At 33.6% G+C, this 13,958-nt stretch overlaps 1 protein-coding gene across 1 annotated transcript in view; it reads left to right on the forward strand.

Annotated features, from left to right (window-relative positions):
* Positions 1–8,928, forward strand: part of GNPNAT1 (glucosamine-phosphate N-acetyltransferase 1) — a 12,069-nt gene extending 3,141 nt beyond the window's left edge. The window contains exons 2-6 of the mRNA XM_012663836.1: positions 2,220–2,387; positions 3,084–3,146; positions 5,808–5,935; positions 6,838–6,899; positions 8,552–8,928. Coding sequence (XP_012519290.1) covers positions 2,234–2,387; positions 3,084–3,146; positions 5,808–5,935; positions 6,838–6,899; positions 8,552–8,699 — 555 coding nt within the window. The 5' untranslated portion in view covers positions 2,220–2,233 and the 3' untranslated portion in view covers positions 8,700–8,928. The remainder of the gene's footprint in view (positions 1–2,219; positions 2,388–3,083; positions 3,147–5,807; positions 5,936–6,837; positions 6,900–8,551) is intronic.
* The last annotated feature ends 5,030 nt before the right edge of the window (positions 8,929–13,958 follow it).

A 13,958-nucleotide genomic window follows, 5' to 3' on the forward strand; every position in this document is an offset into this window, starting at 1 on the left:
AAAAAAAAAAAAAAAAAAAAATCCATTAGTTAAAGGCTTCATAATCCTAATTCTTTTCCTGTGTACCTCTCCCCTCTCTCACAAAAATTATTAACCCTATTTTGTGTGTTATCCAAACTACATTTTATAAACTCAAGCATCTTTATAGGAAAAAGAAATCAAGTTTAAATTTTGTTAATTAATGTTCATCTAAACTCCCTTTTGAGCTTTCCTTAAACTTTGTGTTTACAATTGTGTGTTAAATAGCATGATCAAAATGTTTAAATAATATGCTGCTTTGAGGAACTTAAACTTTCAATATTTTCTGGCTTCTGCATTTAAAATGTATACATTTTACTTTATTCATAAATATTTAGCCTGTTTATCTGCATACCTGAAAAAACAATGCCATTACCCACCTTTCAGATGAGATTACTAACACTAAAATGCAGGCATTAAAATTAACCTATTAAAAAACTGTTTTGAATGGATGGTAAACTTGTTAAATTTGATATGAATGATTATTTTAATCATCACAATTTATATCCTTTCATTAATGTTTTTAGAAGTAGGAATAGTGCTTGTAGCATAATTTGCTCTGAATCCTTTTTGAGGAAAAAAAACCTCCCAGTATTCTACATAATAAACTATGTTTTTATTCTTTCCTATCCAAGAATGCTAACTTTTGGTTTAACATAAACACAAAAGATAACCTGTCATTCTTCTTTTAGTCCCTATACCCAGCATAGTGCCTGATTCATGAATTAATTTAAAGGTGAAAAAAATTAACAAGAATTTATAAACTTGAATTTTAAATGTATCACTAACTAGAATGTATCTTGTACTTGCAGTATGCCAGGCACTGTTAAGTGCTTGCTTATATACAGTAGTTCATTTCATCCTTCCAGTAATTTCATCTCTACTTTAAAAATGAGGAAACAAGATTCTAAGAGCTTAATTACCTTAGCCAACATCACACAGTTGACCTTTGAATACCAGGTGTGACACCAAAGCTCACACTCTTTCCATGCCTAGGTTTACATCCTGGCTCCACTAATTTTGTGACCTTGGGCAAGTTACTTAACATCTCTGTGCCTGCATTTCCTCATCATTTAAAATGCAGATGATAATCATGCCTACCATGTAGGATTGAAGTAAATGAATTAGTAAAGCTCTTTGTACAGTGCCTGGCACATAATAAGGACCAAACAAGTGTAAACTTCTATTGCTATACCACACTACCTTCCCAAAACTTATACTATATTATAGCATTACTTATATAGTTACATAGGATTACACAGACAGAAATTTAATCCACCTTTAAGGAAAAGTTAAGAATATTTACCCTAAAGCATATTGAAATAGGACCAACTGGGAGTTAGGTTACGGGGCAAGTTGTTCTATCATTAAAATATAGTTTCTTTAACTGGCTATAAGAATAGAAATGAAAGCCTGGAGGCTGCTTATGGTCTAATACAGGTTGAGGATCCCTACTCTGAAAATCTGAAATGCTCCAAAATTTGAAACTTTTTTTGAGTGCTAATGTCACAAATGGAAAATTCTGCACCAGACCTTATGTACAGAAACTTTGTTTCATGAACAAAATTATTTAAAACACGGGGCATCCCAAAAGTTGCCATACATAGAGAAAATGGGAAATTGTAGCTAAATGTAACTTTACAAGATATTAATTACAAAATTTTTCTTTTGGAGACTTTTGGGACACCCTGTAGTATATAAAATTACCTTCAGGCCCAGGCGCGGTGGCTCATGCCTGTAATCCTAGCACTCTAGGAAGCTGAGACCAGAGGATCACTTGAGGCCAGAAGTTCGAGACCAGCCTGAACAAGAGTAAGACCGCATCTCTACAGAAATTAGCCAGGCATGGTAGATGCGTGCCTGTATCCCAACAGGCTGAGGCGGGACGATTGCTTGAGCCCAGGAGTTTGAGGTTGCAGTGAGTTACAATGACACCACTGCACTCTAGCCTGGGCAACAGAGTGAGACTCTGTCTCAAAAAATATAAATAAAAATAAAAAATAAAGTTTAAAACTTACTAATTTAGGCACTTACTGTGTAGTGGCATTTGATGTTAGATTCAGGATAAAGTGAAATATCTTCTGGATCTGTTAAAGAATGCTTCTGATTGCATTAAGTTAATTAAGAAATTAACTTTCTCACCAAATCATAATTTTCCTTCTATTAAACAGAATGTCTTAACATTTAAAATTTTGTTTTAGACCTTACCGGAAAGATGAAACCTGATGAAACTCCTATGTTTGACCCAAGTCTACTGAAAGAAGTGGACTGGAGTCAGAATACAGCTACATTTTCTCCAGCCATTTCCCCAACCCATCCTGGAGAAGGCTTGGTTTTGAGGCCTCTTTGTACTGCTGACTTAAATAGAGGTATGGTCTCAGTGTACCAGTCTTGACTTAGAACTATTGTTAGTTAGCCTTCCATTTTCTCCATAGACATTATGATGCTGATAATTTAAAAAAATATTTGACTTGTGGACTATTTTTTGTACTTAATTTTTAAAGTGACCGGGACACTCAATCCCAATGTGTATATGTCATGCTAAGACCAAATATTACTGTGAAATATTTAAAATGACTTAAATATAAAAACCACTCCTTCCTAATTAAGCCAAAAAGGCTTCTCGTAAAAATGGTATCCTCAACAATGTTATTTATACTTTATTTCACAAGTAATACATTTGGTCATAGTGAGAAACTTAAAAAGTAAAACCAAATCACATATTTGGGAAAATTTGGCATCCTTTGCATTGAACTTAATTTAGCAAATTACATTGAAAAATGTGTGTGCTGGTTCTGTAAATACTGTATATTAAGGTCGGCATTTTTCCACAAATCTTATGCAGGGAAAAGCACTGGCAAAACCTATTATTCTTTGTTATATGTAGTGATTATAGAAAGAACAGGTTTTAGTTTAACCTTTTTTAATAATAATTTAAAAAGATGATTATGGAAAGTTTTTAAAAATAACTGCCCATAATCCCACCAGCTTAGCATAGTGCTTCTGTGCATATTCTGTCTTCCTTTTGCTCTTCTCGTGACTTGAAATCTGTTTCTCAAAACTAGGTTTTTTTAAGGTACTGGGTCAGCTTACAGAGACTGGAGTTGTCAACCCTGAACAATTTATGAGTAAGTACTATACCCTCTTTTTCCTGAATGAAGAGAAAAAAAGGAAACAAGATTTTATTTTTGTTTAGAGCTCTGTTCAGTGCTTGTGGTTTTGTTCAAACAGCTGGAAGTTACTCAAATAACAAATTAGCTGTTTTCTTACTTAAATGTTTAATGTGGCTGAGGTGTTCTAGAATCCAAATGTAGTGATAATCTCGTTTGGCAAAACACCTGACTACTTTTAGATAACCACTATAGCATAGGACCTAGGTGGCAGCTCTATAGATTTTTCGTTTTTTATTGTGGTACAGGCAGTCCCCCAGTTACGGATGACCCAACTTACAGTATTCTGTTCTTATGAACAGGCTCCACATAAGGATAATCTATTAAATTAAATTAACAATTCGAGAACTATAATAGTTTCTTCTGCCCATGTAAACAAATCCACATGGCATAAGCGGTCTGTTGGCACAGCATCTATACACTAGTGGCTCAGTCTCATTGTTTATATTGTGTCTTACACATAGCATCGCTTTCATCTTAATTTTTTATTCAATTTTGTGAGTCTGTGTTTACCCTTACAACCATGCTTCCAGTCCACTGCAAGTCCAGGTAAGCCTGCATCGAAGAGAAAGGTGATTACAATGGAAATGGAGGTAAAAATAATTAAGCTTTCAGAGAAAGGCCAGATGCCATAATTCATTGGGAAAGCATTAGGCCTTAATTGCTCAGCCATCAGAACAATTATAAATGGAACATGTGAAAGGCAGTGCCCCAATGAAAGCAGCAATTATTACTAAGCAGCATCGTGGATTAAGTATTGAAGTAGAAAGATTATTACTGATTTGGTTAGAAGATCAAAATAAGTGTAACAATCCTATTAGTCTAGCATTGATGCAACATTAGGTGAGTGTTAACCTTTAATATTTTTTGAAATTCCTCCTATCTCCCATCTAAACTTTTTGTATGAGTTTGTTTTTGTGCTGTTCGAATTAAAAGAAAGAGCACAATCATTTCTGTAACTTATTATTACAGTATAGGGGTATTATTCTTATTACAGTGTTACACTGCATTATTATTACCAACTGAGCCGTTATGATATTGTTATTACTACCTTACATGTGCTGTTCATTAGGCATCTCAGTTACATACAACATATCTCATCCTTAACCCAGGGACTGCCTGTATTTCCTTTCATGTGGTCAGAGCTAGGTTATCACAGAAATTTCATCACAAAATCAAAAATGTAAGAATATATATTTAAAATTTTTTTTTGGTTCATTAATAAATTTTAAGGTTAGCAGGTATCTTTGTGTTAGTCCAACCCCCCTTTTGTAGACATATGAATGAGAAAATGGGAATCTAGAGAGATCCAGTGACTTATCCAAGATCACAGTAGTTGTTGGTAAGGAAAGGACTAAAACCTTCCTAACTCTATCCAGCACTCTAATGCTGCCTTTTCTTGTTTTCTATAATTCTTCATTTCCTTTTTTCTTTTTAACTTTTTTTTTTTGAGACACAGTCTCACTCTCTTGCCTGGGCTAGAGTGCCATGGCATCAGCATAGCTCACAGCAACCTCAAACTCCTGGGCTCAAGCAATTTTCCTGCCTCAGCCTCTTGAGTAGCTGGGACTACAGGCACGTGCCACCATGCCAGGCTAATTTTTTCTATTTTTACTTGTTTGGCTAATTTCTTTCTATTTTTAGTAGAGACGGGGTCTTGCTCTTGCTCAGGCTGGTCTCGAACTCCTGAGCTCAAACAATCCTCCTGCCTCGGCTTCCCAGAGTGCTAGGATTACAGGCGTTAGCCACCACACCTGGCCCATTTCCTTCCATAGGTAATTTTGTTTTGTGCCCTGACCCTCCTGAGAATGAAGACCACATTCCCTGATTCACATTGTTTTCCACTGAATTTATTTCTTCTTTCTACTTATCTAGAATGACACTCTGGAAATGAGAGACTATTCAGCTCAGTTTTTATTCCTGAATTCCTCTATGCATGCCTATCAGATTAGATGAGAAACCATGTTATTTCAGCAGTATAAGTATTCAAAATCAATTTAAGGGGAAAGTATCTTTGCTCCTATTTGCTATGTGACTTTGGAAAAATTACTTGGAAATGGAAAAAATTTTCACCTCCTTTGCAATGTACTTTCAAAGCAAACAAAAACAATGATTGTTTCTAAAAAGCCAGCCGTGTAATCATGAAACACTTGCTATCACAAAGGGAAGACTGAAAACTATACCAAAAGACTAAAAATTACAGAATGGTGCTGTGTGTAAACATGCTCTTGTTAAAATTTGCCAAGTTTTTGTTTTATTTGAATGTTTGTTGAGTGTAAAGTTTAAAGAAATCTATTTAATAATAGAGAAATTGGAGTTTTCAGTCATTCATCATAGAAATGGCAATATCTACAATTTACTTGTAAAGTGCTGTTCATCTGAAATCACTGTCTTTACTTTGCTAGCAGATATTTTAAATATGACTACATTCCAATTGATACCGATTGCTGATATTTCAGTCCTTTTTAGTAACGTAGTATTTTCTTTAAAAATGCAAAGTAATTATGGTAAAATAGCTTTAAATATTCAATAATTAAGTCAGTTAATCCTAGTAGTTTTCTAGTACCTAATAAAAATTGAATGTCCACTAGATAACACTTTGTTTTCCAATTTCCACAGAATCTTTTGAACATATGAAGAAATCTGGGGATTATTATGTTACAGTTGTAGAAGATGTGACTCTAGGACAGATTGTTGCTACGGCAACTCTGATAATAGAACATAAATTTATCCATTCCTGTGCTAAGGTACGTGCTCACATTTACACTTGTGAGTAAAATGGACAGGGGTTTTCTGGCAAAACTGAGTTTCCATTAGACAAATCTATTTTCTCACTGCTTTTCATTGCTTCTTAGAAATCGTTTAGTAATAGGCATTTTTCCCAGTGTGTTCTGAGAGCTTTAAGAAAGAAAATGTATTAACAGTATGAATTGTTTGCTAAAATTGTTCTGTAAGGTGTTAGATTTGAGAAACCAAGTGGTATCATGCAATTTCGCAGTAATGTGTAGAATCCCTAATGTTATTTTTTCAAAAACAATACTTTGAATATAGTGTATTAGCACAAATTTTTAGCCACTTTCAAGTAGTAAAATGGTTCAGAATACCATGTTCTGTTGTAATTGTGATACTTCTAATGCTTGTAGCACCCTTTCACCCCTCAGGAACTCACATGAAATAGTAAACAACAAAACGCCCTAGGTCACCCAATAAGAAGATAGGAACACTTGGAATGTGTTTTGTGAAGTTTATTAATTTTGGTGGGGTTTCTGTACTAGAAATTAATTTTATTTGGATGTCTAAAATAAATTGGCATGAAACAAGGAGCAGAATGATGGACCTACTATATTCATGACAAGATTACATTTTGGTGATGTAGATTTTGGTTATTTGCTTTAAATCAATGGGGTGGGGAGATTGGGGACATAACCAAAACAGATCAGGCCACAAGCTGATTCGTTACACTATTTCTTCTAATGAGTAAAAAGGTTGTTTTGTTTTTTTTTTTCTTTTTTGCATTTTGGTTTTTGTGAAGTTCAATGTTACAAAACATACTTATTTCTTTTTAATCAATAAATTCTTATGAACTCACTTGTTTTAGCTAAAACCAAAACTAGATGCTTAGTCTTTTAAACCTTGTAAATATTTTCAGAGAGGAAGAGTAGAAGATGTTGTCGTTAGTGATGAATGCAGAGGAAAGCAGCTTGGCAAATTGTAAGTAGGCAGAAACAAGGTAACCCTGGATGAATTATATTTTAGTTTATTTTCTTACCAAAATACTTGTTTTAAAAAGTTTTCCTGTTTGAGGTTCTTTCTGGGTTTCATTAATTTGGAACTGATTCTCACTCTATAACTCAGACTGAATTTAATGAATAAATAAAGTTTGATAATTGGAAGTATACTCCTTTCTAGATAGTAATGTCTTTAAGTTATCAACTTTTAATAGTAGTATTCTCACACTAGTAGGAAACAAACTTTTGGGGCTAGTCAGGTGATTTGCCTCAATTTCTGTCGTATTTAAAAACAAGATATTCAACTATTACAGAATAGTCTGTGATCTGTTTAGAAATGTATACTGAAACAGGCTTCACTGTATAAGCCTCTCTATACATTGCTCTAACTCTTTAAATGTAAACGCTTATTGCCTATTATTACTGCTTTTTAATATTATCTCTTGAGTTTTAAGGAATTCACTCAATAAATATTAAGCACCTGCTATGTGGTGGATACTACTCTAGATATTTGGAATATATTATCAAATACAACAGACTAATTTCTGGTATTCTAGTCCATTTAACTTAGTCATACCTTTTATAATTTTGTAACTTCAGTCAAGATCTTTAATTCCAAAATGCCATTTTTCAGTCTATTCAAATATGAGAAAAATCCTTCAAATTTTTGTAGATCTTTCATAGGTTTTATACTTTAATGCAGTTAGAACCACATTTTTATACTGGGCTTGGATTCTTTAGGGATTAGTAAATTTGTGTACTTTTTTGCTTTCTTTCCACTTCATATTAATTAGACCAATCGAGTTAATCTGATAGATACTTTCACAAATATTAAAGTAGCTTTAAAAATAAAGAAAAAAGCTATTATGTGTCCATTTTATGTGGGAATGTTGACTGCTCCTAAGTAGTTTAAATAGATTTAGAATAAAGACCTTACACAAATAACTTCGGCAATATTTTTAATTAAATAAAATAATTAATTAATTAGAGACAGAGTCTTGCTCTGTCACCTGGGCTAGAGTGCCATGGTGGCAGCCTAACTCATAGCAACCTCAAACTCCTGGGCTCAAGCGATCCTCCTGCCTCAGCCTCCCCAGTAGCTGGGACTACAGGTATGAATCACCATGCCCAGCTAATTTTTTTCTATTTTTCTATTTTTAGTAGAGACGGGGTCTCGTTCTTGCTCAGGCTGGTCTTGAACTCCTGACCTCAAGAGATCTTCTGGCCTTGGCCTTCCAGAGTGCTAGGATTACAGGCATGAGCCACCGTGCCCAGCCTTGCAATATTTTTTAAAAGGTTGTGTTAATATGAATGTATTAGTGTTACATGCATCTTAGTGTTAATATGAATCTTAAAATTTATTTTTAAAGAGGGTTTAGGGTGAGTTTTAGTATTTGTCCTCTTTAATAAAAGGCTGGAGATTACTAAAGTATATTTGAAACCAAATAAAAGTGCTTTGGGGATTTAAATGCTCATCAGTTACAATTTGAATATTTAAATGAATATAATGGGAAATGCCATGATCTAAACCTATTGTTAATAAAAACTGTAGTTTTAAGACATGAATTCATAGTTATAAAATCCATTTTAATTAATATATGTCATCTTCCCACCCTCCCCCTTTTTAAATTTCAGGTTATTATCAACCCTTACTTTGCTAAGCAAGAAACTGAACTGTTATAAGATTACTCTTGAATGTCTACCACAAAATGTTGGTTTCTATAAAAAGTTTGGATATACGGTATCTGAAGAAAACTACATGTGTCGGAGGTTTCTAAAATAAAAGTATTTTAAGAAAGAAAGTTGTCAAAGGCACTAATGCTACAAGGCTATCCTTTTCCTAGAGTTAAAATATTCTGTTGCTGCAACCCAGTGACCTCCATAAATACCAGATTGAAGAAAACATTGTAATACTGCAAGTATGATGTTTAGAAGATTACTTTGGGCTGGTGGGACATTCTGTGAGTTTAGATGACAAATGATTATTATAAAGGGGATGATTTTTAACCAAAGGAATATATTTTTAACTCGAATCTTTTCTTGCATTGTATTTTTCTAAATTCTGGCTTCATTTCTTGATAGTCAAAGAGTATGGGTAGTAAAGAGTATAGTCTGCTGTTTGTACTGCTTATATAAAAAAGTGTATGTTGAATAAGGCTGTTTCTTATAACATGCATAAAATTAAATATTTTTGTTTCAAAGAAACAGATCTAAATACACTTAGGGGCATATCATTTCCCACATAATAAATCAAGTTGGATAAATTAGTTATCACAACTAAATATAGTACAGTCCAGTATTTGTGGATCCTAACAGGCAAACAACCTCATCAGTAGAAGATGATTAACTTGTAAAATGCGACAAGATTCATAGTAAAATAATTGAAATGTTTTACTGAATGTTTACGTAGTTCTATGTAGATAAAGTACTACCTGTCTTCTCTGTGAAATATAATTACCATTTGTTAAAAATACCTAAGAGCAATTATAATGGGACATCTAAGGTACTTTTTAATAGTGAATTAGTAAATCTTGGCATATGAATTTCTACTCTCATTTCTTTTCATGAGTACCTGAAGCCTGTCTTCTGAGTAATATCTTTATGAAAATGGGATATTTATAAAATTGAGTGGAATACAGTGTTTATAAGTATATCATACTGTATTTTTCACATTCTTAAAATGTTGATGGAAGGTTTTCTTTGTAATATGATTATAATGGCACTATTATTCTGGTCATTATCCTGTTTTGATTTTATTTAATTATTTTTAAAGTTGAAGAATTACACTTTAACAGTTCTCATCTTTTGCATTCCATGTTATAATAAATATGTTCATGTGATGAATAGTCTTCTGTTAGAATCCTCTCTGGGTTTTTCTTGAATATTCTATTGAACTATTAGGTTAAGTCATGGTTCATAAAATTTGAGTTTTGTATTCTGTGTAAAGTGAACTTAGAAAGTAAAGACCATGTGTTTAGCATCCCTTTGACTCACACCACCACAACTGGATTTTAGATTTCTCTCCATGCAGTCAGCTAAAGTTGGCTTTCCAAAACAATTGAAAATCCTTCACCAATATAGAGTACACTTAATCTGCTTATGACCGATGCAGATGAACTGCTCTCTTTCCACTGAAAGCAACAAAGTTGGTTCTGTCTTTTCAGGAGCCTTACAACACTGGCAGATAGTAGTTTCTTAGGTAAATTCTGCTAATTAAAAATCCATGTTAAAAAACAGGCCTGGGGCCAGGCCCAGTGGCTCATGCCTGTAATCCCAGTGCTTTGGGAGGCTGAGGCAGGAGGAACGCTTGAGGACAGGAGTTTCACACCAGCCTGGGCAGCACAGCAAGAACCTGTCTCTACAAAAACAATTTAAAAATTAGCCGGGTGTGGTGGCACACACCTGTAGTCCTAGCTACTTGGGAGGCTAAAACAGGAGGATTGTGTTAGCCCAGGATTTTGGGGCTACAGTGAGCTATGATCATGTCGCTGCATTCCACCCCTGGTGACAAGGGAGACCCTGTCTCTTAAAAAAAAACCTAGTAAAAGGCAAAATTAAATGCTTTATTACATTTCTTACTGCTGAACAGTTTCAAGTAAAATTGTCTACAAGGTTGGTATTTCAATAAATCCCTTTAAATAGTGTTCTTAAGGTCTTCTCTTAAATCCCCTCAAAGGAAATATAGGTAGGGTTTAGTAAATAAAAATTGTGTCCTCGAAGACAATAGTGATCTGTATTTAGCTTTAGTTTAGTAACAGTATATTTATGATTTTCCAAGCCCTACTGTGAGTAAATCTGAGCATGAAAAAATGCTGTATAAAACACTTAATACATGAAGTACATTCACACTTTTGAGCATTCTTTGCTAATGAAAAGGACAGTGAAGTGGCAGTTGTGATTTTCTTACTGTGTCCCATGTTTTGTATATTTGTACTTCATTGACCGTAAGATGCACAATAACATCTCTGAAATCTGGATGCATTTTATGATCAATGCCTTGTCATAGTTTCGTTAGCAATATTTTGCCCTTTAGTGGTATCTAAAATGATGATGTAGTTGTGATAGAACCTTAGAGTTATTTGATGAAGCACCGATTATAGGTAGGCTAAGGGGGGGAAATGGTACTGTTAAAACAAGAAGTATTTTGTTAATGGGCTGGAAGCTGTTCTATGGATGACCTACTCTTTCCTTCAGAATTCCCTCACCTCCAACTACAACTTGGTCAACTAATCCTTAAAAATACTTGAGCTGGAATTTGAGGCTTGCATGGACTACTGACCATCCTTTTCTGTGTCTGTGTGACCAAAGTGCTTTGGAGAATACTCTTAAGTACTTTTCAATATCCAGTGTTTACTCACCCTTCTTAACCTGTGGGAGTAAAACTGGGTTACTTATATCTGGAAGGTTAACAATCTAAGTAAAGAAGTTCTGAAGCATAAGCAGTATGAATGAGCTTTTCAATCTTTTTGAGGTATAATGGCACAACAGTTTTAATACAACCACCAATCTTCACAAAATAATTTTAATACTTTGTGCCTGGGCTAGCAGCATCTTGCACTGTGACATTCCTATACATAAGCATTTTATCCAAGTACAAATGTTAAAAGCAGAGTAACTTAAGCAATTGCCTATACAAAGGTAAATAGACACTATAGTTATTTTTCATCTTGAATCATTTTTGCTGCATAGTAAATTGCAATTACATGTCAGTATAATGTTACTGATCTATAGAATACACTTTGAACTGTGAGGTATGGCAACTCCCTATGAGAGAGAGCTAACATGTAAACCTGAATATTGAGTGATTTTTTTTTTTTTAGCTGCCACAGATGGGAAACAAAACAAAACAAAACAAAAATCCAGCATTCAAAGACTCTAGAAACAAAAATCTTTTAGTAATTCTCAGCTATTTCCTATCATTTCCTTATTGGACCATTGTTGGATGGAAAAAAAAGTAAATACTGAAGTGAAGCTATGTTTGTTATGGGATTATGGATTAAATCAGTTATTTTAAAAAAAAAAGTCCGCCAGGTAACTGCTCATTTACTTTACATCAAGTTGAGATCCTGATATATACATCTCAACTTTATAATTCAAGATTTCAGTTAAATACTTCTAATTCACTTGAATTACCATGGTAATAAGACAATTAGAAACCTTATATTTTCTTAAAAAGGACATGCTTAACATTTTTCTGACATTACTTCTAAACTCAGATGAAGCACAAAATCCTTCCAAAATGAATATTCTGCTCTAAAAGTTAAGTGGTTGAGAGGTGGGAGCAAAAGCTATCACGGTTTAACATTTCCAACATAGAGCAGATACAAAAAAACAAAGGTAACTGCTGTTTAAACATCTAATAGCTAAGAAATCAACATGAACCAATGAACTCAAATTAGAAGGTAGGAATATTGACATTCCAGTTTGAATATTTTCAATATTTAAGTTTCATACTTTCAAAAGGGACAGTAATGCAGTTTCCCTATGTTTTGATGTAATTCCACTTTAACTTGTGCCCAGATTACATATTTAATGTTAAAATTGGGTGGTCACTCACACATTATTCAAATACTCTAGAAAATAAATCATGATTGGTTAAATTTATCATGGTTATCGATCATAAAACAATGGAAATAAAGGAATCACAGAAATGGAAAGGCTATCAGAAGAACTAGTTGAACACAGATTCAAGAAAAATCAAGCTTGCAATGTTCTTATATGAAAGAAAGAATAAACCTTATGTTTTGTCCACATTAGTACTGTATTCTGGATGACGACAGTCCCTTTTTCTAGTGTTTGTGAGAGACTATCATTAATATATAGTGCTGGGCAGGCACTTTTGTGACAACATAAATATTATAGTGGTTAAAAAGGTGGAAATTACCAGCTATAAAATAATACTCATAACCAAATACGTATTTTTGACCATACTAGAGAATATGTTTATGAAACTTATCAAAAAAAATCTTAACTGCCTCATTTTTAAAACCTAAATTCACTATTAGGACGATTCTTTTAAGCTGAGTTTATGCTGAATGAAGCATCACAGATTATTTTTAGATTATAAGAGATCTTTGCTGACCTATCCAATAGTGATCTATTTACAGGAAAGCTATGTTATCTGGTAACTTTACCAACTGGGATTTTTGAATACCCAATACAAATCTTGACTCCACTAGACCACTATACACCAGATGACCTAATCACACAACAGAATATCGGACCACAATGGGATTAACTATGTTTTCTGGGTGGTAAGAAAAGGAAAGGGAAATCAGAAGAGGAATACCACCTGGCTTAACAGGAATTAACTCTTAATTAACAGCAATTTTAATTTTCACTCTCCCACTATGTTGGATAAAAAAGCTTTTACTATATTATTACATCATAGGGAGGAAAGCAAAGCAAGTAACTTGTTGTAATAGGTTACTTTGCATAGTGCCTCTTGGTGACCAAGGGAATGGATAGAAATCGTTCCCATCAGTAAAGCACCTCAAGAGAGGACTGAGAAAAGTGAGACACAAAGGAGTTTTGTTTGTGCTACCCTAAAGTCATCAACTATAAAAAGTTAAAAACACTCTTCTCTTCCCTCACATCTTACTTAAAATAGCAAAAATGTTTCTCTTAGAACAATTTTTATACATATAAATAAAAACATGGAGAACCAAAGATCCATAAAGCAACTTTGCTAAAGAAAATTATGGGGGAAGTTTGGATTAACTGAATGTAAAGAACTGATTAAAATGCTAATTGAAAGTACACTAGAGTCTCCCACAATCACTTTCCCCAATAAATGCATGTTCAAAGAAAAGCTTCTGTCTGAGCTGGAACAATCTCACAGAATCATGAAGACAACAAAAAATGGAGTAAATGTGTTCCATATTCCAAATAATTTACTCAAGTCTCTTCAAGCCTCATACTTTCAGTTAACTAGTTTATGGTTTAAAAAGAAATTACAGAAAAATATTAAGATCTTTTCACTGTTCTACATACTAATTTAGAGGTCATGAGGATTTGATTATTATTTTCTTTTTAATGATGC

Source organism: Propithecus coquereli, unplaced genomic scaffold (assembly GCF_000956105.1).
Source record: "Propithecus coquereli isolate 6110/MARCELLA unplaced genomic scaffold, Pcoq_1.0 Scaffold83, whole genome shotgun sequence".
NCBI lineage: Eukaryota > Metazoa > Chordata > Mammalia > Primates > Indriidae > Propithecus > Propithecus coquereli.